At 40.1% G+C, this 26,705-nt stretch overlaps 1 protein-coding gene and 1 long non-coding RNA gene across 8 annotated transcripts in view; one reads left to right on the top strand and one right to left on the bottom strand.

The window, feature by feature from the left end:
- The window catches only part of cnnm3 (cyclin and CBS domain divalent metal cation transport mediator 3), a 35,869-nt gene extending 17,100 nt beyond the window's left edge, over window positions 1-18,769 (bottom strand). For 3 of the 5 annotated variants that reach the window (XM_086301579.1, XM_086301580.1, XM_086301576.1), the window contains exons 1-7: window positions 18,037-18,768; window positions 17,612-17,946; window positions 16,318-16,494; window positions 15,743-15,900; window positions 14,518-14,661; window positions 14,284-14,442; window positions 9,767-9,936 (exon numbers count right to left, since the gene is read on the bottom strand). In XM_086301579.1, the coding sequence (XP_086157705.1) occupies window positions 9,767-9,936; window positions 14,284-14,442; window positions 14,518-14,661; window positions 15,743-15,900; window positions 16,318-16,494; window positions 17,612-17,946; window positions 18,037-18,732 (1,839 nt within the window). In that variant the 5' untranslated portion in view covers window positions 18,733-18,768. Of the gene's footprint in view, window positions 1-8,165; window positions 9,323-9,766; window positions 9,937-14,283; window positions 14,443-14,517; window positions 14,662-15,742; window positions 15,901-16,317; window positions 16,495-17,611; window positions 17,947-18,036 lie in introns of those variants that run through there. The other 2 variants (XM_086301581.1, XM_086301577.1) reach the window with 2 other exon arrangements.
- An 832-nt stretch (window positions 18,770-19,601) lies between these two features.
- On the top strand, window positions 19,602-22,875 carry LOC147326365 (uncharacterized). 3 transcript variants are annotated; one of them, XR_015130450.1, is made up of 5 exons: window positions 19,602-19,884; window positions 20,327-20,362; window positions 20,739-20,886; window positions 21,248-21,335; window positions 21,918-22,875. It is a non-coding gene; the product is annotated as an uncharacterized LOC147326365 (long non-coding RNA). The 3 variants fall into 3 exon arrangements; XR_015130449.1 differs by having other exon boundaries at window positions 20,299-20,362; XR_015130448.1 differs by having other exon boundaries at window positions 19,602-20,362.
- Window positions 22,876-26,705: the final 3,830 nt, after the last annotated feature.

Genomic DNA, 26,705 nt, shown 5'->3' with positions numbered 1-26,705 from the left:
GCCCCAGGATGTGATGGATTTCCACCAGAGAGGTATAGGCAGATGAGGGAACCCTTAATCCCGCTACTAAAGGCCTCTTTTAATTACTCTCTGAGTGGGGGGGCGCTCCCACCATCGTGGCAGGAGGCGTATATCTCTGTCATACCAAAAGCAGGGAAGGATAAAACTGACCCCAGAGGTTATAGACCTATTAGCGTGTTAAATATAGACTATAAACTATTTGCCGCGATTTTGGCTAGGAGGTTGAGTACATTGATGCCCACGCTGATAGAGGAGGATCAAACAGGCTTCATTGGTAACAGACAAACACACGATAATATCAGAAGGGCCATTCATACTATTGACCGGATACTTAAAGGGAAAACTGGAACAGTTCTCATTGGGCTTGATGCGGAAAAGGCATACGATACAGTCGGGTGGGAATTTCTGTTTCATGTGTTGAAGAGATTTGGGCTATGTGACAGGTTTATTCAGTGTATAAGAATGATTTATATGTCTCCAACAGCGAGGATCAAAGTTAATGGAAGCCTCTCAAATCGGATAACGCTACAACGTGGCTGCAGGCAGGGCTGCCCGTTGAGCCCACTGCTCTTCAACCTTTTCATTGAGCCATTGGCTCAATGTATCAGGGAAGATACTCGATTGGAGGGGGTTACAACGGGGAATGTGGAAAATAAAATTTGCTTGTATGCAGACGATGTGCTGGTAGCGCTAGGAAACCCGGAAGAGGGAATTCCTCTGCTTATGGAAATACTGGAAGAATATGGCAGACTGTCTGGTTATAGACTGAACATTCAAAAAACTCAAATCTTGACATTCTTCTTTAACCCCTCAAGACAATTGGTAGCAAGATATAGATTCGGATGGCATCAATCTCAAATGGAGTATTTGGGGATCCTGCTGACAAAAGACCCTGCATTGTTATATGAAGTTAATTATAATCGGGTGAACAAGAAGATATATGAAGATCTGGAGAGGTGGAGTCTGCTCCCCCTCGATCTGGGCAGCAGAGTTAGAGCGATAAAGATAAATATCCTCCCAAAGCTGCTATATTTGTTTGCAGCACTTCCAGTTGAGGTCCCAGCAAAACAATTTAGGGAGTGGGATATGCATTGCTCAAGATTCATATGGGGAAATAAAAGGCCGAGAGTGAAATATGCAACAATGCAGCTGCCTGGTGAGTGGGGGGGCATGGCTCTACCGTGCTTTGAGGATTACTATCTGGCAGCCCAGATCAGACCTCTAGTGTGCTGGTGTAACTCTAAGTTTGAGGCAAAATGGAAGGACATTGAGCTTTCTTTGATGGATTTCCCAATACAGTCTGTTCTGGGGTCTCTTGAGAGTTTGCCACAGGCATATCAGATGCAAAATTTATGTGTAAGTTTTTCCCTGAAAAAATGGGCAGATGTGATTAAAATTTTTGGTCTTAATAGGGAAATAGGGTTGCTGGGATGGCCAGCGCATCTCCCACGCTTTCTTCCAGCATTGTTAGACCATAAATTCAGGGAGTGGTCCAGGCATGGAATCACTGCGATCTGTAAGATAGTTAAGCATGGGGAGCTGATCAAATTTGAGGACGTGTCAGATTTACGAGATCGGCAGGGAAGATTTTTATCGTTACCTGCAGGTTCGGAGCTTCTTCCGGAAGGAAATTAGAATGCTTGACGCAGATGCTAGTGGGGTGATCCAAATATTTATGGATGCTTATGGTGAGAACATTATAAGAGGTACTATAGGCAAAATATACAGAAGTTTTACAGCCATGAAAAAGACCTCAACAAGATATGTCAGTCATCGATGGGAAAAAGAAGCAGGTATAACTATCTCAGAGGAAGATTGGTTGCGGATGTGGAAGAATGTGTTGTCTACCACAAATTCTTTAACATGGCGAGATTTTGGATGGAAGAATTTAATTAGATTCTTCATCACACCAAAGCAGAAATCCAAAATAAGTGGTTCAGGCGCTTCATGCTGGAGGGAGTGCGGGGAGGTCACTGCAGGTTGCTTCCATGTCTTCTGGTCATGCCCTAAACTGAAGACCTTTTGGGAGGAGATTAAACAAATGGTGATGGATGTGCTGGAAGTAATACTGGACTTCTCCTTTAGTACCATGTACCTTGGGAATATCCCTGAGGATATAAATAACAGAGACTCATACTTACTGAAAATAATTATGGTTGCATGCAAAAAGGCAATTACTAAGTGTTGGTTACAGACAAGCCCCCCCACACGGAAGCTGGTCATAGACATTATTAACACAATTCATCATATGGAACTGATTACCCTCTCACTGCGGCTACAGAAGGAGAAAGGAGAGAGACTTTGGGAACGATGGGATCGTTATATGTCAAGAGACTAGAAACTGATACCTCTGTGATGCAGAGGGACAGCTGCGAATTTGTTTGAATGGGACATGCACCTGTGTAATATGTAATATGTGTAAGTAAAACAAGGCGTTGTGTATTTTGGAATATGCGAACATATGTGACTGTGTTGGTTTCCCTTGCCCTCTTTAGTTCTGTATGTAAAATAAGATGAAAATCAATAAAGAGAAAGTATTAAAAAAAATTATTCACACATGCAACTTCTACTGCTTTGCTTGTGTTACTTATATCCTTATTTCTGGATAATGTTTTCCACTGTCAGTGATTTTCAGGTTACGTCAGGCTAAAAGGCTGTATTTTACAGTCTTAAATTTGTACTTTTACTAATAAGTGCGGTTTTTTTTGTAATTGAAGTCTTTATTTGTTTTTAACATTTAACAACATGAAAACAAACAAAGTAACAAACGAAACAACAAGAGAAAAGAAACAATAAAGAAAAGAAAAGAGCTTCCAATCCCATGGTTAATTCACCTTTATATTTTGGGTCTATTTTCAATACCTACTAACTATCGGTACACCCGTAAAAAAAAAAAAAAAAAAGGACAATAAAATCTAATTCTTAAGTCGTTCCATTACTGAGTGCCTACACAAACATACAATGCAGCAAGCATAAAATTTAACTAAAGATAATTGCCCTGACCAAATAAATTCCAGCCATCTCAGCCAAAAACATGTCCCCATGATTTGTCAAAACCCTCCCTATTATCATTAATCCTAGCAAAGAATTTTTCATACGACACCATTTTCAGCATATTTTCTTTCCACCTATTATATTCTGGAGGAGATGGTTCCTTCCATACACTGAGAATAACTCGAGCCGCTGCGATCACCCCCACCTTTATAACCACAAAGTCATATTTTGAAACCCCAGGTAACACCGACTGATCCCCTAATAAGCACAGTCTTGGTGACAGGGGTATCATCAAACCAATCCACCTTCCTATTTTATCCAATACTTTTTGCCAAAAGGGATAAACTTTCCCACATTCCCAAATAGCATGCATAAAGGTCCCTGGATCTGAACTACATTTCCAGCATACATTACTGGGACTGATTCCCATTCTATAAAGTTTGGACGGAGTGAAGTACCATCTGTGTATTAATTTATACTGAGTAAATTTACCCCTGACCTCTCTTATATATTTATCAGAGAATGACAAAATTCTGCGCCAGTCTTCTTTAGAAATTGCACAACCCAGATCTCTCTGCCATATAATCCTTAAGTTTTCACACATCTCTTTTTTTGGATTGTTAAACAGTTTGTAGAAAACAGCTGCCCTATGTGCCGTACTGGACAATTCTAAAAACTCCACCACCATATTTGAGCTTTGAGTAAATTTCCCTTTGGTAATACAATCCCTTATTTGTAAATATTTCCAAAAATTATTTTCTCTTATCAAACCATATTTTTGGGTTATTTCAACGAATGACATAAACACTCCCCCTGAGTAAAGATCACTTATCCTGTGTTTGCCTTTGACAAGCCATTCCTTCCAAAGCACAGTTTTTCGCCCAATCTGTACAGCAGTGTTGTTCCATAGCGAGGTATAAGGTTGTCTTAAATGAGATGCTCCACACATCTTGTGCACCTCTACCCAGACAGCTTTGGAATACCCGAGCACTGGGTTATTATGAAAGTCTTGTCCATTAGTTGCCGAGCCCTGTGAGAGAACATCCAAGGGTGTAAAAGGGCTCACTAGTTCCTGTTCGATCTTCATCCAGCTCAGCTCAGAGTCCGATCCTGTCCAGTGTTTGGCCAGTCTTGACATTTCAAAAGCTAAATTATACAACTTCACATTTGGGAGGGCCATTCCCCCAATGTCTTTAGAGGCCCACATTTTCTTTATATTCACTCTCGGCTTCTTGTTATTCCACAAAAAATCTTTAATTAACTTCTCAAATTGACTAAATATGTGTAAAGGAATTCGTACAGGTAACATCATGGAAACATAATTGAACTGTGGGGCCACCATCATTTTAATCACATAAATTTTACCCCATAGTGTAAGATTCAATTTACCCCATTTATCCAGATTTGTTTTTATCTTTAGGAGGAGAGGTTCCATATTTGAAAGCATAATATCCTCCAGTTTGGGTTTTAATACTATTCCTAAATACTTCATACCTGAAGGTAAGTACTTAGAATTGAATGGAGTAACGCATCTAGAATGACATGATGCTGATAATGGCATGCCTTCCGATTTGTCCCAGTTTATCTTATAACCTGACAACCCTGAAAATGACTCAACACATGTGAGTAGCGCTGGTAGAGACTGCATGGGATCCGTTAATACTGCTAAGATGTCATCAGCATATAGAAATAACTTGTGCTCCATACCCCCTGCATGAACACCTCTGACATCCCTGTTAGCTCGAATAGCCAAGGCCAGCGGTTCCAGAAATATTGTAAAAAGCAGCGGGGACAAAGAGCACCCCTGCCGGGTCCCGGACCTATTTTTAATAAAGCCAACCTGATCACCATTGATGATATCTGGTAATATTTGATCCAGGCGGGAGGCCAAAACCTTTGTCAAAATTTTGCAATCGACGCCCAAAAGGCTTACTGGCCGGTAATTTGCTGGGTCCGATAGATCCCTATCCTTTTTAGGAATAAGGGAGATCAGTGCTTCATTAAACGTACTTGGCAAGGAACCTATTACTAATGCCTCAAGGTAAACTTTATGTAGGACTGGAGCTAAAATATCAATATATTTCTTATAATACTCAATCGGGAAGCCATCCAAGCCTGGCGATTTCCCATTCTTCATTGATGAGATCGCAGCTCTGACCTCTTCTTCAGTTATAGGCTCATCCAGTCTTTTTTTCTGTTCCCCAGAAAGAGTAGGTAATTGTAGACCTGAAAAAAATGTCTTCACCTCCCCCTCATTAAGTGCACCAGCAGACGTATACAAATCTTGATAAAATGATTGGAAAATTGAATTTATTTCTTTCGATGAGGTTACCACTTGGCCGTCTTTCTTAATCATAGATATATTATTTAAATTATCTTGCTGCTTCAGTTGCCTTGCCAATAGTCTTCCATTCCTTTCGCCACCTTCATAAAATTTTGTTTTAAGCCTAAATAAGGCATATTATGCCTTTTTGTTATAAATGTCATTCAGCTGGTATTTTAATTTACATATAGTCTGGTATTTATAATTTGAGTATTGTCTCGCTAAATCCTTCTACAATTCTCGTATTTCTTTATCTAAGGTTTTTTCCCCGTTCTAGATCACTTTTCCTAACTTTTGTTGCGTATGCAATTATCTTTCCTCTTATATATGCTTTAGATGCTTCCAAACTGTGGCTACTTTATCTGTGGAACCCATATTGATTTCGAAGAAAATTTTAAGATCCTTTGTTAACTCCTCACTAAAACATTTGTTCTGCAACAACATCATGTTAAGCCTCCAGCGACCCCTCTTCGTTCTATCTGTGTTTAAATCAATTTGCAACTCTACTGTGGCATGATCACTAATGACAATGGCACCAATCTCACAGTCGACGACTGAATCGACCAGAGACTTTGATATTAAGGCGAAATCTATCCTCGAATATGTTTTATGACAATTGGAGTAAAATGTATATTCCCTTGAACTGGGATTAACTAACCTCCAAATGTCCACTAGGCAAAGATCCTCTGTCAGTAAATGAACAGCCTCTCTGTCCCTGGGTGTAGACGTACCCCTGGGTTTGCTCTTATCAATTATCCCATCCATCACCTGGTTGAAATCCCCAGCCAATATTACCTGCCCCTCATGATCCCCTATTATCTTGTTAATTTAGTGAAAAAAAAAAAAAAAAAAAAATCTGGCTCTGCTTTATTAGGTGCATAAATATTACACAAAACTGTTCAAACCCCATTAATTAAGGCCTCCAAGCAGATAATGCGCCCTTCTTTATCATTATATTTCTTCAGCAACACGAAGCTTAATTTTTTATTAATAAGGATCAAAACACCATTTCGTTTACTCGAATATGAACTATGAAAAACGGAGCCCACCCAGTCTCGTTTAAACTTTTTTGCCTCTTCTTCCCCAGCAATGTGGGATTCCTGAATAAACGCTATATCTGTATTTTTAGATTTTAAGTATGCTAGAACCTTCTTCCTCTTAATTGGGTCCCCACATCCGTTTATGTTCCACGATATTATTTTAGTATACCTGTTCATCGCTTTCTAATAGAAATGGGTTAAGGCACACCTTGTGCGCTTTACAACACAACACAAATATATAGGCATAGGCACTCAATATTACAAAACCCAAACAAACCAAAACAACGTTGCTAAGCGCCCCCTCCCTCCCCTCCTACCCAAGCCTAACTAACTTTAGCTTGAGACACCAAACTGTCCGTGGTCCGTGAGACACGCTAATCGTCCGATAGCAGCACCGCCGCCGCGGCCCCGTTGTGCCCATTTTTTTATTTGTTACCTTATTTTAAAATTCACATACACTTCTCCGATCTGTTACATCATGTCCCGCACTCCTCTAAGTCGACTCCTGCAGAAATTTCTCGGCCTCCTTTCCGTCTTTGAATGCTTTCTTTTGTCCGTTCCACGTAAAAATGAGTGTTGCAGGATACATCAGCCTATGCTTCACTTGTAGCTCTCGGAGACGCTTCTTGACCGGGTTGAATGCCTTCCTCTTCTCCGCCAGCTCCCTTGTAACATCTTCAAAGAAGGAAAGCTTGGCGCCTTGCCAATCGACTCCACGCTTCTCTCTGGCCACCCGTAGTACTTTCTCCCCAGCAGATGAACGTAGAAAGCGGACATGTATCACCCTGGGAGGCTCGTTAGATTCCGGCATTGGTACAGGGGAACAATGGGCACGTTCAATTTCAAATTCACTTCCAGAAAGCTTAAGTGCTTTGGCCAGAATCTCCGTCACATATTTGTCCACGTTCCCGGGTGTCTCCACACCTTCTTTAAGTCCAATAATCCGTACATTGTTCCTCCTGCTACGGTTTTCAAGGTCCTCCACTTTTGTCCACTTTTGCCTCGGTAAGCACGCTGGCATCTTTCATGTCTGAGGTACGTTGTTCCGCCTCTCCTAACCTCACTTTTATATCTTCCACCGAATCTTTCAGTTCTTTAGTGGCTTCTTTAATAGTGGTGACATCTTTTGCTACGACCTGAAGAGTAGCGTTCATTTTCTTAATTTCCTCAAAAACATCCTTTTTGCTCTCGCTCCCTATACCTTCCTCAACTACTGCTGGAGAGGCGGCCTCAGATGCAGGTGTATTTTCGGGCGGTTCCGGAGCGAGGCTAATGCTAGCTTGCTTCTTCCTCGTGGTAGCTCCCTTAAAAAAAAGTTTGCTTTGTTATTACCTGCCATTTTCCAAAGACGGTAATTCTTGAAAAACTTCAAAGTCAACAAAGGGTGTCCAATTTATGACTACAGCTGGAGTGTATGTTTCCAGGTTCAGAACATTAATCAACAGGCTTTAGGAGCGCCTCTAGTGTGCGGCCATCTTCCTACTTTTTTTAGTGCAATGCCTGGCACAGTCAATATAAGTTGTACCTGTAATACATAATAGAAACTATACATAGTCACATATACACACACACGTGTGCGTATGCGTGTGTGTATATGGGGGTGATCGTGGCTCAAGAGTTGGGAAGGTTGCCGGTTCGAGAGATTGATTCTCTCTCTCTCACACACACACACACACACACACACACACACACACACACACACACACACACACACACACACACACGGGGTGCAACAATACACAAAATTCACGGTTCGATATTTTTTCGATACAAAAAAAAAATGTTCATGCCTTTTTCATTTGTCATTTATTAAAATTATAAATATATATTTTAACTCAAAAGTACAGTTTTTAAATGTAATGTTGCTGAAACAAAGGGATAAAATAATAAATCTATCTGATCGAGAAATCACTCATCTTTGGAAAAGAGTTTATTACAGAGAAATGGCTCTTTCCAAAATAAAAGCTATACTATATGCTTCTTCTGGGCTATATTCTCAGCAGCATATTAAACATATCAGGTCCCCATAAGGAGAATCATGTGCTAACGGCTGTCTAAATGACTCGGGTAAAGTTTGTAGCATGCGTGCTTGTTGTTTTTGTCTACTTCCACTTGTCTTTGCACTAGGATGCTGTCGGAGTAAATGTGCAGTCATATTCGTTGTGTTCCCACTAGTGCTGTCAGCGTTAATCTCGTTGAAATGACGTTAACGCCACAACACGGCAAATCTCCGTTAACGAGCTACCGCTGATCGCCCCATGCGTGGGGCTGGACGGCGTCAACACATTAACGAGCTAACTGCGTTAACACACTAGTTCCCACCCATGTAATTGAGCATTGCGTGGCACATCCAACATACTGTTTTACCTTAGTCCATGACGCGCTTACCTTCAGGGTCATACGTCACATGAAAACCAAAATAGTTCCAAACGCCACATCTGAATGAGGGTGGGGGAGGTTCAATTTGCCATGTTGCAACCAGAGCTTAACTTCTGTCTCGCTAGCTTGCCCTGCACTCAGTGAATCTGCGTTCGACTACTCCGCCTAGGCTGCACCTTCGAGCGCAGATCCACTGAGCGCTCAACACAGACAGCATCGTCAGAAGGAAAGTTGATAAAATAAATTAAAAATTTTGTATTGTTCGATACATATGCGTACCGAACCGAAAGCACTGTATCGAACGGTTCAAGAGCTCGAGAACATGTGGAGGGTGAAGGTCATGGTGGTCCCAGTGGTAATCGGAGCACTAGGTGCAGTGACTCCCAAGCTAGGTGAGTGGCTCCAGCAGATCCCGGGAACAATAGCGGAGATCTCTGTCCAGAAGAGCGCAGTCCTAGGAACAGCTAAGATACTGCACAGGACCCTCAAGCTCCCAGGCCTCTGGTAGAGGACCCGAGCTTGAAGGATTGACTATATCTATATATATCTATACATACATATATATCTATACACACACACACACACACACACACATAAATAAATAAATGACAAACATGGTCTAAAATGTTCTAAAAGGTAATAATAATTATATCCAAAGGAAACAAGAAAAATATGCATGATATTATAAGAAGTATTTTGGTAAAATGTGGAAACGATCTCTTGGTTCCCCAGTTTTAAACTGTTATACTGAATCCTCACATTTAGTACAGGGCAATAGATGTACATGTGTAAAACTGGTGTCAATCTTCTCTCTACTTCAAGCAAGAAAGCAAAAAAATAAAGATATTAAGCTATTCTTTGAATTCACTTTACAGACTGACTTAAGCTACCAGTTTAACTTTGAAGTTGAATCTTCTGTGGTATAAACGTTCAAGCATATATTTGTTCCTGTCAGACAAAATTTGGTTTTGCTAAAAGTTTTTAAAAGTGTGGGTATATGAGCAAATACCTGCAGCAGAAGGATGAAATAGTCCACTGGGTGGTTGCGGGTGTAAAGATAGTGTGCTGGGCTCAGACGGTTGTTAGGGTCAAAGTGCACTTCCTGGTTGACACTGGGGTGACGGAGCAGGTGGAACAGGACCTTCTCAGATACACGTGCTGGGCTGAAGTGTTCCACTTCTACAGAGGCCAAAGGTCAAATAGGACAAGTGAACTCATTGTCTGGACAATAAATGCATTTACACAAGTTTAAGGCACTTGACGATTTCCGTTTTCCTTCTACCTTTACCATTTTGCAGTTTACAGTTTTTTCTGTTTTACCAAATCAAGCAGTACATTAGCTCAAGCATGCCACAAAGTCAAGCTAGGACAAATCACTTGATTTTAAAGTCATGCCTCACCATCTATGGATTTAGATGGTAAACCTAATGACAGGTATTGCTTTAAAGTTATCCTGCAGCTTTAGGCAGGCTATCTGCAAACTTTGCAACCCATATCCACCTCAGCTCCTCTCTGTCATACTGGACTGACTCAAAATGTGTCATATTTGTTGTTGATTATGAATCGGTCCTATGATGAGGCAGCATTTACGAGGAAGTGTGTGATTTCTTCCTTGTGCCTTCCACGTAATGTTTATTAATAGATGGAAATATCGTTTTAACCATGTCATATTTTGGGTTAACAATAGATTCTATTCTTTCACATCATGGGACCTACAGTGACTGCAACCGCACCTCCCATAGAAAGTCAATGGATAATTTGAAATGACCTGTCAGGTGGACACTTACCTAAAGGGGCCCCAGAGCTTTTACCCCAAGTACTTTTTTCTGTATGGTGTTTGTACTTTTACTTAAGTATAGGATCTGAACACTTTTCTCTACCACTGGACGCAATGAAATTTGTTGAATATTGGCTGTAAATGGACTGGTTCTTATATAGCGCTTTTCTACTCTGAGCACTCAAAGTGCTTTACACAACAATAAAGTGGTGTTACTAGCTGTGACCAGTCGAGGCTCAATTCTTTGAATGCTTCAGTAGCTTTTGCCAAAGACATCAATACTGGACCTTAGGTCCAGAGTTGAGTCATGATATACAAGCCTGTTTTCAGACAGAGGAAAGATAAAGGTGAGAACTAATTAATCTACTATTAGTTGTTAGGGTCACTCTAATCATTTTTGCTGTGCTTACCAAGGCAATAATAATATGAGGAAGGGTTATGACTTAAACGTAGTCATGACTCATATGCAGCGTAGCTTCATGTTTAAAGGGAGTTCTTCCTTCCCATCAACTCAAGGAGCCGCTTACAGGGAATAGTCTATGATTGTTGGTGTTTGCTCAATAATACTGTAGTCTTGACCTTACAATCTAAAGTGGTTTGAAATGACTGGTTGTGAACTGACACTATTTGAATAACTGAAATAAGTAGTCTGGAAGGTTTCCTCTAGCATCTTTAAGTACACTGGCTGAACATTTTATTAGGTACACCTGTTCAGCTACTTAAACACAAATGTCTAGTCAGCTTTTTACATTACACCAACTCAACACATTTAAGCATGTTCACATGATCAAGATGACTTGTACAGTAAAAACAGAGCATCCGAATCGAGAAGAAAACTAAATTAAGTGACTTTGAATAGTTGTTGGTGCCAAATAGGCTGGGCTGGATATTTCAGAAACTGCAGCTATACTGTGTTTTTCCTCTCACAATCACCTCTAAGGTTCACAGAGAATTGTTCGAAAACAAGAGATGTCCAGATGGAAGCGTTTTTTTGGGTGATAAGACCATGTTGATGACAGAGCAAAATGGTCAGACTACCTCAAGTTAATAATAAAACAACAGTAACTCAAATAAGCACTCACTGGAACAAAGGTATGCAGAAGAGCATGTCTGAATGCACAACACATCAAACTTTCAAGCAGACGGGCTGCACCAGGAAAAGAGCACAGCGGGTGCCATGACGATAAGTTGGCCATACTCAAATAGCTGCCACAATTACCAGATCTTTTGAGGATCACAGATGTGCAGTGGACAAATCAAATGGTAACATGTCAACATTAATCAAAACCTCTTAAAAAATGTTTACAAACCTTGGTGAATCTGCCATGAAGACTGAGGATTTGAAGCTGTTATAGCTGCAAAGGCTGAGCCCACATCATTTTAAACCCTCTGGCTTAGAATGGGATGTCACTAGGGCTGCCACGATTAGTCGACTAGTCACGATTATGTCGACTATTAAAATCGTCGACGACTAATTTAATAGTCGACGCATCGTTTGAAGCTTTGTAAGATCACAAAGGACGCAGGAATGAGTAGTAGGATTTAAGAGTGTAATAACGGACTGAAACAGAAGATGGCAGCACTGCATGTACAAGGATGCCAGCTGCCGTTAAACCCCGAAGAAGAAGAAGCTGTGTCCCAGAATTCATAGCGCAGCCCAGCGCAGTTGTCAACAATGGCGGCAGCTAGTTAGTTTTAACTTTACTCTTATTATTCTTTCTGGGTCACAAAATAAACGTTTAACATATTTTCAGGCGAGAATGTAGCTGTGTAAACCTCAAATATCTGCTCAGTTTATCAAGACACCACATATTTTCAAAAGCTCTCCGACGTTTTCGGAGACGTCTGTTACCCACTAGCTCGTTAGCTAGGCGGGGGCAAGGCTAACTAGAGCCGTGAGAACACCGGACTCCCGGCAAATCGTTTTCAAACCCACCGCCGTCTTTTGCTAGTCAGGTTAAACATATATATAAGTCACTTAGATAACTTAAAAATGTTATTGTTTGGCTTTCTTTAGTATTTTATTTGTTCCTGAGTAAATCGGTTTGGCTGAGATTAAAGTTATAGTTTTTGCACAGCTAAAACTGTCAAGCATACAGCTGATTATCAGAAGTGTGAGACGCTGGAGAATATACTCCGGTGTCCTGTTATATTTTAGAAAGCAAGGAGTTTATTAAACTTCACCGAAACAATCTGCAAATTTCATTAAAAATTAATAAACTACCATCTTGTCTTTATTTTTAGTTAGCACAAACACTTCAAGCTGTAAGCTAATGATAGTTATACAAGACCAGATGCTGCTGGTGCAATAAGCTGTACGTCCAATGGATGATGATCTGATTAGTCGACTAATCACAAAAATAATCGGTGACTAGTCGACTATCAAAATAATCGTTTGTGGCAGCCCTAGATGTCACACAGTTGATAATGGTGTGAAGGCAGACGAGTGAATGCTTTTGTCAATACAGTGTATATTGGTGGGGTCACTGCATTAAACTTTCTAAAATTAGTTAGACATTACTTGACTATGCACCACTTTCTAGACAGCTGTGATACTGCACGTATTGCTAAATAATAGAGTTGGAGCCCCAAAGCTTCTTAAAGTTGTTGTTTTTTGTAATGTCAAAAAGCTAGTGTAGTGTAACTATGGTGTAACCTAACCTCTGCGTTAATACAATCTGAGAAGCAAAATCCTTTAAAGGGTGAACATGTTTTGGGAAAATGGGAAAAATGGGCAACCCCCATCATCAACTGATACCTACAAGTATTTGGGTAAATAAAGAGCAGAGGCCCATTTAAAATTTAAATATGAATAAGTGGCAATGTGAACCATGGTTTTTGTCTTACAAAATTGAGAAAACAGTCAAATGTAAAACTATTACATTTTATTCTCCATAGTACAGTATGAGAGAAATATGGCAACAAGCAAATTAGCTTCATTGAGTCAATAAGCATGATAAATGATCCAGGGTTAACTCTCTGGAAAAAGGAAACTAGTTTGCAGAAAGCGAAATCTGGGTCAACAAATTTGGACAAAGACACATTAAACCTGCTGTTGAGAACATACACTTTGTGCCTTTTACAGACAAAAAGATATTTCAGATTTATACAGTGGAATATTTCGTAATAGGACAGCCTATCCAAATGAATCCTACACTCCACTCACGCTATGCGGTTTATCTGGACATCACGCACATTTATCCACACACAGACTCCAGCAATTCCTAACACAAGATTTTACACAACCTACACAATGTGGTCATTTGGTTATTAGATCATACTCCAACCTTATGGTACAATGCTGGTTATTATTAAAATGAACTGCTGTAGCCAAGTCAGTAAGGATATCATTAGCAAGCCTTTCACTGTCATGTGCATATTTTTGTAATTGCGGAATTTGTCCCTGTTAGTAAATCTGGTGTTGTTGATGTTGATTCATGCTGAAGACATTGTGCAGAAAATTATTGTTGCTGTTTTCCTTTTCTTTGAGATGTTTGACCTAAAACTTTACTTTGTTGTTCTGACATTTAAATACAAACACATCTTTACACATTATACATTTACACATTTCCTGTAAGGGAAAATGTCAAAGTCAGAGACTGGTCTCAACTCCCCTTTAACCAGTTACTGCTTGGTTGACCAGGTCCGTGGCATAATCATTACATGTGCTGTGTTAAACTGTGACTATTTTATTCATGTGCTAGCTTCGGTCAGTAGAGATTTACAGATAAACACACATAATCACATACCTCTGGACAGGAAGCGGTGTGTGGCTAGCAGGAGTTGTGGTGAAGTTCGGATCTTGGGTTCTCCTTCAGGAGGCTTGAAAAGAGAAAACTCCTCATGGGTGCTGCGAGGCTCCAGAGGAATCTCCAGTGGAGTGAGGGGACGCTTTACTTTCCTGTCTACTGCAAGGGGAGTCAATAATAACAATAAATAACAATAAAAGAAGCAAAGAAGCCAATATTCCAAAAGACACTCACAGTAGCCATCAGATTCATCCAGGATCTCTGACTTGATGATCTCCTCTATGACATCTTCTAAAGTGACCAAACCCAGCACCTCATAGAAAGGATCTCCCTCTCCCTCATTGTTCACCTTCTGGACGATGGCCATGTGAGAGTTGCCTGATTAAAGGATAAAGGTTAATGGCAAATTATAGTGAGGAAAAAGGTACTTGGAGTAAAAAGAGTAACTCTGAATTATAAAGGAGACATAACAGGAAGGAGGGCTACAAAGTCATAACTCACACAAGTGATTTTCTTTAGATTCAGTGTGATAAACTTACTGTTTAAGTCGTTTCCAGTACAAACTTCTTAGAAATCACAGAAATAAGCATCTATTAAATTCACAACATGCCAGTGATATTCTGTGTGGACTACATTAGTCAGGACAGGCCTGCACTAATTTAGAGTTGGCAGTATAGCAGTTCTGGCACCTCTTTACCTTCTATAGAAAAATCAAATTAAAGTTCAGGGCAGGCGTCAATGATGATAAATATTTAATTAATGAAGTCAGATACAGTACAAAAAGCAGGATCTTGGGTTGAGATGGGTTGTAAGGCAGTTTACAGATGCATAACAGACACACTGAAGCCACTCAAATAGTGCCCTATATGAGATTTACTAATAAAATGTGTAAAACGGAATCAGTTGAATCATCATCATCATCATCATCAGCTAATCTGAAGTGGGATTAGCTGGCATTCTCTGCTATTCTCAAGATTGTCTGTACAAGCATATTCTTTTGCAATAAGAGCTACCAACAGCTAATTAATTGTACTTTAGTATACATTTGTTAAAGGTCAATAAAAATATAAAATATATAGGCTACTCTGGCTTTATTTATATACTTTATTTATATCACTTCTCAAAAGGATGACATTATATACTTATCTATCCAGGCTTATTAGCTTCAGGATCACAGCAGTCAGCCTGGTTCTGCCTCTGTCTCTTGTTGTTGAAAGGGGGCCAACTCATAAGGGACTGTCTAACTGTTTCGAGTTTCTCTCTCTAATACTTTAAAGATTTGATCAAAGCATGTATCAGGCGTCATGAGACTTGAGACTTTTAATAATTCAGGATATGAGCAAAATGAAAGCTCCAAAATAAAAATAAATGTAAATAAAAAAGGTGAAAAGCTTGCAGCATGGCAACTCTATAATTTTCTATGATTCCAACCATTCCCACAAATCAAACAGCAGCCAACCTTTTTTGAATTCCTCCAACATGGCATCTAGTTTGGTATCATTGAACACAAAGTGCAGAGGGTGATTGTAGAACTTGGTGATAGTCGTCATTGGGGTGCAGTCTTCTGGATCAACCAGAGCCAAGTCTTTCACATAAAGGATTTCCACAATGTTAGACCTGAAGGAAATCAAACAAAGGCTTATGATTGGTATGAATATGTGAATAACTCCCAAAGACCTTTCCATTGCACTCTTATGGCTACCATTATATTCATTCTTTGGTAAAAATGTTGAAGTTATAAAAGGCCTGGACACACATACTCTGGTTATTATTAAGAATATTTTGCATGTGCTAGATTATAAGAAAATATACACTTGTGCTGTTGTCTTTTTTGTCATGGTGGTTTCAAGGAATAGACATTTTTAAATGAGTGAATCCAAGGATTTACATTTATTCAACGTTATACCAAGAAGCCTAATTCAAAGCTGCCAATTCTACAGATACTCTGTTCAGATGAGGCGAATGCTGCCATGTCAAGTTTTTAAGCCATGTTTTTGTTAAGCTATTAAGTGAGTGTTGTGTTGCTGATCCCACCTCTCTTCCTCATAAATGGGCACACGGGTGTAACCACTCTGCATGATCTCAGACATAGTGGAGAAGTCTAGGACAGCCGAGCTAGGCAGCATGAAGCAGTCTTTCAGAGGTGTCAAGATGTCCTCCACGGTCTTAATGCGCAATGTCCCACGACTGAACTCCTCCTTTACAAACTCACTACAAACATAATGAAGAAAACTGAGTCAACAATCAAGTCAATTATCAAATCTTCTAGGCCAATCTTTAAGAACCAACTTCAAGTCAGGTCTCAAATCCTACAAATTTAATGCAGATTAGTCCTAAAAAGTCTATTGAACCAAGTTCAAGTCGAGTCTTAAATCTTTTGAAAATGAGTCTGAGTCCAGTCTCAATACTTAATCTGTCTAAGGTGTTAATACAGTTAGACCAATACACACATGGTAAACTGAGTCTTGAGACTTAATCTGGTTCAAGCATCAAATTTTTACAGTGTTAGGCCAGGTCATGTTTCAAATCATTACAAGGCTACTATGGGGTCAAATGTGAAGTCTGTTTAAAAAAAAACAAAAAAAAAACAAATCTAAATTTCAAAATACTCTCAAGACTTTCAGATCACGTGTGAGTCAAGTTTCAGGTCTTTCATGGGCAAGTGTTAAGAAGAATATAACAATTGTGAAGTCTTTAAAAAGAAGTCCACCCTCAGAATAATCTCAAATTTTTTTGGACTAATCCAACTAGAATATCAAGTGTTTGGAGATCTAAACAAAGACAACTCCTAAAAGTCAAGTCTTTCGGGTTCAAGTTACATTTCAAGTTTCTACGAATGATGTTCCTGTTAGTCATTGGTTATGCAAACAGTACAAGAAAGCACTGGCCAAAATCACACCAAATGCTTCTGTTAAAGTAAACTGGGATGTCTGGCATTAATCATGAATCAAAGCATCTTAATGTGTCAGACATTTTAATCAAATATTAAACTCAAACTTAGCAAAGAGTCTGTGTCTGGAACACTAAATTGTTCCTGTATGTCAGTGAATCTAACATAATGTACCATAAGAATTATGCACTGTAGAGTATGACAGAACACACTTTTTGTTGGTTATGTCCTATAGTATCTTTTTTTCTAGTTCTGTTTACTCTGTATGTTCAGAAGCATCATGTGTTTTTTTCTTTCTTAAAAAACAAACAAACAAACAAACAAACAAACAAACAAACAAACAAACAGATCAGGGTTTTTTTTTTAAACCAAGTGTCAATACTCATCGCACCTCTATGTCAGATCTCTGTGATACTCTCCCAAGTCCACTATATTTACCTGTAAGGATCATTCACGTTTGCCCGTACCATCTCCATGGCCCTCTCCCTTATCCCACAGGTACTGATGTCTCTCCTCAGCCCCAGATCCAGAATCAGGCCCAGAGGGCAAGACAGGGGGCAGGTAAGCACCATGCAAACCTGGGCCAGCCAGGTCAGACCAGGCGCCAGCTGGAAGCCGTAACCTGAGCACAAGATGTGAGGAGCCAGCTCAGCTAGGAAGAAGATAAGGAAGCCGCTGTTGAACACAGCAGAGACGATGGAGCCCAGTGCCCGGTACAGGAGCACACCGAGGACAGAATGCCCCAGAGCACACAGGAACAACAAAGAACATGCCTGCGGTGGAAAAGACATGCGTTTAGAAAACACTACTTCATTTGCACCTTTCTTTCCCTGTGGCTTCCCCACGTGCTTTTAGAAACTCACCATGAAGTTCCCCCTTCTCCTGATCGGCTCCAGCCGTTTGGCGGCTCGTTTCTCCTCCTCGGATCCACAGCTGTGTAGGACATAAAGCTCGACTGGGTCCAGCCACAAAAGGCTCAAGTTCACCGTCCTCAGCAATCCGCAGATCATAAGCACAAGCACTATCAGTACGGCCAGACCCCACGGCGGGATGTAGTCTGCTGGCAGATCCGTGTCAGTGTTTATTCGCAGTCTGTCCAGGCCCGCAGATGTCCATGTCTCTCCACTCCGCACACACAGGTGGTAGTAGGTCTGCTCGTTGCCAGCTTCCCCCTCAGAGGTGCTAACCTCCACAGTTAGAAGCACGCTGTGCGCATCGTCGAGTTCTAAATTGGTCACCTTTAACTTGGAGTCCTGGCGGTTGAACTGCTCCTCGCAAGGGTCCGGTGTATCACCGACAGCCCCAGCCGCTCCGCCAGCTGCTCCTGCGAACGCGACCCATGGCAAGCTTCCATTCAGATTAAACCCGAAGACACGGAGCTTAAACGTGGCTCCTTTTGGTGCTGAAATGATACGACCCTTCATGCACAGCGGATCCACTGGTTCTTCCAGCCGCAGCCCCAAAACCTGCGGAGCTTTCTGGCTGCAGGCGCCGTACCTGATTCCGCAGAACAACACTACCATCAACAGGAACCGTAGACCTGCTAGGCTGGCCACCATATTGGAATTGGTCAGTTTGGCTTTGCCTAGATCACGTGACTTTAGCCCCGCAGCGGCCCCGCCCCCCGGAGGGTTGAGCCAATGAAGCAAAACAAACAGCGCAACTGAGCTGCACGGCGGCCATTACGGTTCCACACGCGCGCGCACAGGCCTCATCCGCGAGTGTGGATCTGTCGTACATGTTGCGGTTTTTTATTGCGTCACATCCCTTTCAAGAAGAGCCGAGTGCATCCGGTAGTGAATTTAAAACCGCGACAGACTCTGGCTCCCATTTTCTGTCACAATTCAAAACGTATCACTTTAGGCCTCTTTACTTGCTGTTAAACTAATACAGCTGTCAGTACTGGGAGAAAATGTCACAGGCTGTTTGGACTTTTTTTTAGGCGGGCGGACGACCATGATGAGACCAAATTGAAGCAAAACTGAAAACATTAACATAGGACCAGTGTTGGTCAAGTTACTTGAAAAAAGTAATCAGTAACTAATTACCGATTACTTCCCCCAAAAAAGTAATCCCGTTACTTTACTGATTACTTATTTCCAAAAGTAATTAGTTGCTTAGTTACTTTTAAAAAACACGATTTACAACCTGAACAGGTGATAAAGCAATAGATCTTTCAGCCCAATTCTACTTTTTCTGCATAATCCATCATACAAAATGTAATCAAATGGAAAAGTCTCTTTTTAAAACTTGTTTTATTAGTTTTAACCTTTTAACTTTATGCATCAAGCAAAAACATAATTATATGCAACATTCTCCGACTGGAAGAAATTTGTTTAACATTTAAACTTATTTTCTGCACATTCCAGCACATAAAATATATATATATTTTTTTGTGTTTACACTCACTCTTTCAAATACACTGAAAAAAAGGGACTGGCCATCTCTTGGATTTATGTAAGCATCTTGCATGTATTTAACACAATTGCCTCATGTTTTAAAGATAAATGTAACTATATAGTGTAAAAACTACATGATATGCAGAAAGGGTGTATTAAATTGTTTATATCATGTTCAGGTGAAGTAAGTCAATAAGATAGCAACGTTAAATCTCGTGAAACCACGCGTGATTTCATCTCGCGGGCTTTGGATCGTGGTTTAAAAAATGCATCCATCTCAGTCAAGTCGAGCAGCCAACTCTACGTTTTTTGGTATGTCTTGATTTTTTGAATTAATATTTACCATATTTCAGCCAAATGTAGTTAAACGTCTAAAGTGCCGCCATGTAACATGCTAAAAAAGAGCCGTTAGCTTATTTGCTGTTTTATCTGTTATCAAAGAATTGGCGCTTTTTCATTTGAATTTGTCTTTGGCACAAGAGCCGTAATATCACATTAAACCTAATTACGAGGCACTCATAACATAATTTGGTTTTCTGTGTGAATAGATTTGTCAACTGACTCTTCAGTTACATTGTGTATTTACTGCACCGTGGTGTTAGTGAGATTTTGGACATTGAACAGCTTTAGCTAATATCATCAGCGGTATTATGCTAGCTTACATCCCTACCCCTCCTGCCCTCACCTGCTGTCCTTTTGTTTTTGTTTTTGTTGATGCACATTGAGAGACCACATCTATTCTGCATTTCACCAGGAGTCAGCTGATGGATTGTGGGTTCAAGGTGTTATGGTAAGAAAGTATATTCTATTTTCGCTTAAGGTTTCTGTAACTTAATTATAATAGGTTTTTTATAATTATTAGGTGCATGCATACTCAAATAGACCACCCTATTAATACAACTGAGAAATCCAAAATCTGCCATAGGTTTGACTTATACCTGTATGTATTGTCAGAAAGGTGATTACTGGACTCACATTAATGCACACTTGAACTAAAATGAGGTTGTAACTTGTGGGTTCTTGGGTTGCAAATCAGAAATAAACATCTTTGGATTTTTTTAATCCCATAAGATCTGGAAACACAGTTTTTATTCAACAAAACATTACTGATTATTAACCAAGCACAGTGCCTGCTGTTATTTCAAAATAATTTTATGTCATTTCAGATGAAATGCAGCATTCCAGTGCATCCCAACCATGCCTTTACAGGTTTCTGACGGAGCTGAGTTTCTCTCTGACAGTCTGCTGAAAGTGTTTGCAAAGTGATCGGGGGAACAGGGCACAAAGCTAAAGGATGTAGCTGCCATGATGACAGTAAGAACTTTAAAATTCTTTAACTACAAAGTGTATATGTATTGCATTAGGTCAGTAAAAGATTTTTATGCTGCATCCATTGAAACAGTCAACTATTACCTGTGAGTACTGATTCCACCGAAAGGATGCCATAATTTTCGTCATGCATTTACTGGCCCACTGAGAAAAATTGATCTTTTTAAAAAAATAAATGTTCTGGAAACTATATATCCATAAAGTTGATGTCAAACAGGAACTTTTGATATTGCTTTGTAGATGCTGGTGTTGCATGTTGACTGGTTTAAGTTTTGGTCTGGGATCATTTTCTTCTCTGCTACTGAAAAGTTCACAAATCTCTGTTTTCTTTGTTATAATACTTTAGGATGACATTAATGCTCAAAGGGAGTCTCATCAAAGTGCTCCGCATCTGTGTGAAAGACAATTGCAACATCTTGGTGCAGGAGTTCATGGTGAGTGTTTTATGAGTAGATTGTGGCTTTGCAACATTTTAAAATGCATTTAGTTATCCACTTGATCCTCATTGGACCAGTTAGGACCAGTAGTCCTCTTTAATAATTTGAAGTTCACATGAGGCCTGGTAGTGAACTCAGCCGCCGGCCCTTGAGGCCCCACCCCTGTATTAGGGGTCACATCAGTGTGAAAAAACTTTAAATTTGTCATTCTAGTGAACAAAGGAAAATCCCACCAATATTTACATTAGCTTTTGTTTGAAAAAAAAAAAAGACCAACAGCTAACCAAATTGTGGGGCTGAAAGTCTAAATTCTAACATCTTCTGAGTGACAAAACCTGGATTTCTGATGGGCCGGTGTCTTTCTAAGAAAAACTAATGTAAAGCATTTGAAATTATGTTTTTCACCCTCTCTTAGAAACTCTGTTAGACCATGAATGGCAGCATGGCAGGCCACTCTTTGGCTATAGCTATTTACTATGTTGCTTGCATTGGTTTAAATTACTCTAACATTAGAACTGGTAGATTCAAAAGAGATGAGTTTAAAAAGGAATCTTAAAGAAATGTTTTGTGTTTAACCAGGACTTGACTGAGGCCACTGCACAGATTGAGAAAACCACAATGAACATCTGTCTCCAGAGGATGCACCAGGCAATGACTTTTCTGACGTTGGCATCATCATCGAGGGTATAGTAGTTCTTCAAGATCTGGATAACGTGACCTTTGCAGTAGCCATGCTGTTTGGACCTTTTTTATTCCTTCAATATGAGTTACCCATCACAACTCTGCTACACTTTTGAGGTGATTCAAAGGGTGGTAATTGAGTTGGAAGCAACTCAGCTCTCAAGAAAAGCTCACAACTAAGACAAAACTGCTCCTGCAACGAAGCTCACTGTTATGCATGTGAGGTGACCAGCTCTAGGTGAGAAGACATTTAAATCTCACACTTGTTCTGCTGCATTTTTGAAGCTCAATTCCAGGAACAGATAGCAGGGTTCATTTTTATATACACTGCAACTGCCATGAGGACGAGCCGTTTTTTTGTTGTTGTTGTTGTTTGTTTTTCCTTTTGCTCTGTACAAGTTCTCTGTCTGTTTGGCAGCATTTTTAAATTTCTCTTTGTATTTTTTCTTTCTTTTACTAGTGAAGAGATGTAGCATGAACAGTTATGCAGTCTAAATATCCCATATGGGCCGTGTGAAATGGTATTTTCAGTTTCATTCAGTTGAAGTAAGGAATGTTGAATATTTCTAAGCTTGCTGTTTTGAACCAAGATGTCACAGTATGATCAGTGCCGTAATTTTTGACAGTCACTCACCGTATCAATGTTATTTTTGCATCTCTTGAATAAAGGTTTTGACCTGCAAGTGCTAATTTCTTTAGTTATTGGGGTAAAATGGGTAATGTTAATAGGAAGGTGTTTGCCAATTCAGTAACCTAATTTAATGTTAATGGAAACTAACATTACCTCAAATTGTTTAGTTATAATTGTTGTTTAACTGAATCTTGACGTCAGAGGCCTTAAATAGAATGTTTTGTATTGTTCTTTCCTAACATTTTTCAAAAGAAAGAGTCTAATTTCTTTGCTGTGATTGATTCCAGAGAACACGGAAGAACTGACATTATTTAACTGTTGGTTTATATAGATTCAGTAGTGGAGTAATGTCAGTTTAATTCTTTACCTACTGTCAATGCAGTGAAATTAGACATTTTGTTTTGAAAGGTTACTGGTGGATGCCAGCAACCATCTTGGAAGAGAACAATATAATCTGTTATAAGGCCTCCATTTGAAAATTGTGTATTTGATACTAGAATATAATAGCAAAATGTAATTTGAAGATAACATGTAGTATTTAAGTGACCAAGTAGTATTGGGTAAAAGTTATTGAATGGTGTTGGGATAAAGTGAGAAAATTGTGAAGGATTAAAATATTTCAAGAGCTCAAATTACTTCATCAAAACATGTTTAAGTCACATTTTATCAACACAAATTGCACAGGTTTATTGAACATGAATAAATTGTGTTAATTTAACTCAATTGTTTAAGTTGCTGCCAAAGCAAAACATCTGTGTGCAACAAATGTCCACCATTGAATTAAGTAAATCCAACAACATATTTTTTTCAGTGTAGATGCAAAATTATTTGAAAGAGTTATTATTTATTTTCTGCTGTGCAAAACACAGCAGAAAATAAATAAAATCAAAGACTAGCAGTCCTTTTGCTCTATTTTCACCTGTAAAGCAGGAGTGGCGTAGGCGGAGGTTTGCCCTGGTGCAGGTGTGCCGCAGCGGTCAGTTGAAGAATCTGCGAGTTTCTCTGTGAGTTTCCCATTACGTGGTAGCGCACTCCTGGTGCTTGCTTGGAAGTTTAGGGGGTTTTTTCGCTGTAAAAAGTTTTCTTCCGATGCACAATGAACGCTAATGTTTTTGTCACTTTTTATGTAATCAAACTCAGTAAGTAAGGCCAGTACTTCCACGCTTTAGACGCTGCACGCTCATACTCTCTCCCGCACTCGATCCATTGTTGATCTGCACACAGCTGTTGTCAAGAATGTCGCACTCGCTTATGTCACTGTCATGAGACATTCTCGCAAAAAAATCATGGTTTTAGTAACGCAGTAACTCAGCATTCCTACGGGAAAGTAACAGTAATATAATTACCGTTTTTGCAATAGTAATCCCTTACTTTACTCGTTACCTGAAAAAAGTAATCAGATTACAGTAATGCGTTACAAGTAACGCAGTAACGTTACTGGGCAGTAACGTTACTGGGCAGTAACGCGCATAGGACAAGAACTACCAAAGTAAATCAGGAAACATGAGACAGTTCTCAAAGACGCAGACTAGGGAGGGAACACGAAGCACAAAAACAAATGTAACTGGACGTGGAACATAGTTTTTGTCCTTATGTCATCAAATGACACCTGGAGAAGAGAGACACGTATGTGAGAATGCTGTTTGTAGATTACAGCTCAGCATTCAATACCATCGTTCCCTCGAAGCTGGACAGGAAACTGCAGGATCTAGGACTGAGCAGCTCCTTCTGCAGCTGGATCCTTAGCTTCCTGTCTGACAGACGCCAAGTGGTCAGACTGGGCAGCATCACCTCATCCCCCATCACACTGAACACTGGTGCTCCACAGGGGTGTGTACTGAGCCCTCTCCTATACTCACTCTACACCTACAACTGCACAGCCACTAACAACTCCAACATCATTGTGAAGTTTGCGGACGACACTACAGTGGTGGGTCTTATCACCAATGGTGATGAGACGGCTTACAGGGAGGAGGTCAGCGCCCTGACCCACTGGTGTCAAGTCAACCATCTCACCCTCAACGTCGCAAGACAAAGGAGTTGATAGTGGACTTCCGGAGGTGCAGAGAAGTACACACCCCCATCACCATCAACGGCGCTGCTGTGGAGAGAGTGAGCAGCTTCCGGTTCCTTGGTGTACATCTGACTGAGGATCTTACGTGGTCAGTACACACAAACAAAACAGTGAAGAAGGCGCAGCAGCGCCTCTTCTTTCTCAGGAGACTGAAAAGATTTGGCATGAGCCCCCGCATCCTCAGGACCTTCTATCACTGTGCCATTGAGAGCATCCTCACTGGATGCATCACCACCTGGTATGGCAACAGCACCGCCTACAACTGCAAAGCTCTCCAGCGAGTAGTGCGGTGCTCTGAACGGATAATTGGAGGTGAGCTTCCCTCCCTCCAAGACATCTACAGGAAGCGCTGCCTGAGGAAAGCGGGGTGGATCATCAAGGACTCCAGTCACCCCAGCCATAAACTGTTCAGACTACTTCCATCAGGAAGGAGGTTCTGCAGCATCCGGTCCCGTACCAGCAAACTGAGAGACAGCTTTTTCCATCAGGCCATCAGACTGCTGAACACCTCATAGACACCTCAGCTTCACTACTGGAACTTCAACATTATGCACTCCATACTGTACAGTAATGCCACTGTTTTGCACATGTCTCAACTCTGTATATTTTTATATATTTTATTTATTGTTTACTCTATTTAACTTGTAAAATATGTGTGTACACACACACACACACACACACACGTAGAAAAATATTTAGTATACACATCCAGGAATGCATATACTATTATATATTGTACATATATTTATTAGTTTCAGATGTAGCCATTCTTGTATTTTGCTTGTTTATGTTATTGTATTTGCACAACTCTGTTGCTTGTGAAGCTCGCACACAAGAATTTCACTCACATGTACTGTACCAATGTACCTGCACATGTGATGTGACAATAAAAGTGATTTGATTTGATTTGATTAGAGATTACCAGGTATAAAATCACCACTTACTAACCAATCAGGTCTCCAGAAAGTGGTGTGACCACTGGAAGATTCCTTGGACTTCTCCCGGAAAAGCAAAGCGATCAGTAGTGTCTGAAGTCTTTGTATTTCCTCGATGGTACTATGCAGAGAGCATCAGGTGCAGCTTTACTGCTTGATTTTTTTCTGTAGAAAGCAGTTTTTCAACAGTATTGTTATTCTATAGACGCCAATATATTCTAACATAGGACAGAATCCTTGCTGAACTTATAAAATCAAACAAATCAAAATCATACATAGATTAAGCTTATGTTATTAAATGTAATCGTCTTTTTAATTCAACAGCATTAACTCCGCAACTGGAAGAATAAAAATAAAACGTTTGGGACTACATTATGTTATGTCTGGAAGTGCCATGTTTTACTGATCGTAGCAACTAGCAACGTGCTAGTGCTTTATAGAATATTAGTACATACAGTGCTACACACAGCCCATTGGTTTATTTTCATTACCGACACTGGATTGCCCAATCAAATCTCTCAGGGCAACTGGTCTCTCCCGTACCTTCGCTGTGCCCTTACGCATCTTGTAAAACTGAGTTTAGTGTGGAAGAAGTGGCGAAAATGTGGAGCTAAAACGCTGAAAGAGAAATAGAAACTAAAAATAAATGCAGGAAAACGTGTCAAATTAACCGACATGTAGAATATCTGCTGCATCGTGAACTATATTACCAGTAACAACTAGAAACCAGGCCTCACAGAGCGACAGAGGAAGGTGTAATCAACGTGGTAACCAAATTGATAGAGGGACTCAAGGATTCAGGTAAAATGCATGGATGCTTTGATCATGAGCCACACCTAATAGTTAAAGTGTAGCTTTTTAGTGTCATATGCTGCAGGGCAGTGAAACTAAGAGCCAACCAACAACTGGACCAATTACAAAGAAAGTCTCTCAATATCAATGAATTATGTACATAATCAACATAGATTTATTTTTGATGCATTTTTGTGAGTGATCATGATTGGTCGCCTGGACCAAAAATGCCAGGCCCGATTTATTTGTGCCAG

Source organism: Aulonocara sp. 'chitande type north' Nkhata Bay, linkage group LG7 (genome assembly GCF_057382095.1).
Source record: "Aulonocara sp. 'chitande type north' Nkhata Bay isolate Kocher_YH1m ecotype deep benthic linkage group LG7, A_spYH_male_GT1.1, whole genome shotgun sequence".
Lineage (NCBI taxonomy): Eukaryota > Metazoa > Chordata > Actinopteri > Cichliformes > Cichlidae > Aulonocara > Aulonocara sp. 'chitande type north' Nkhata Bay.
Note: the sequence above shows the minus strand (reverse complement) of the source record. Positions and strands in the feature narration are given on the sequence as shown.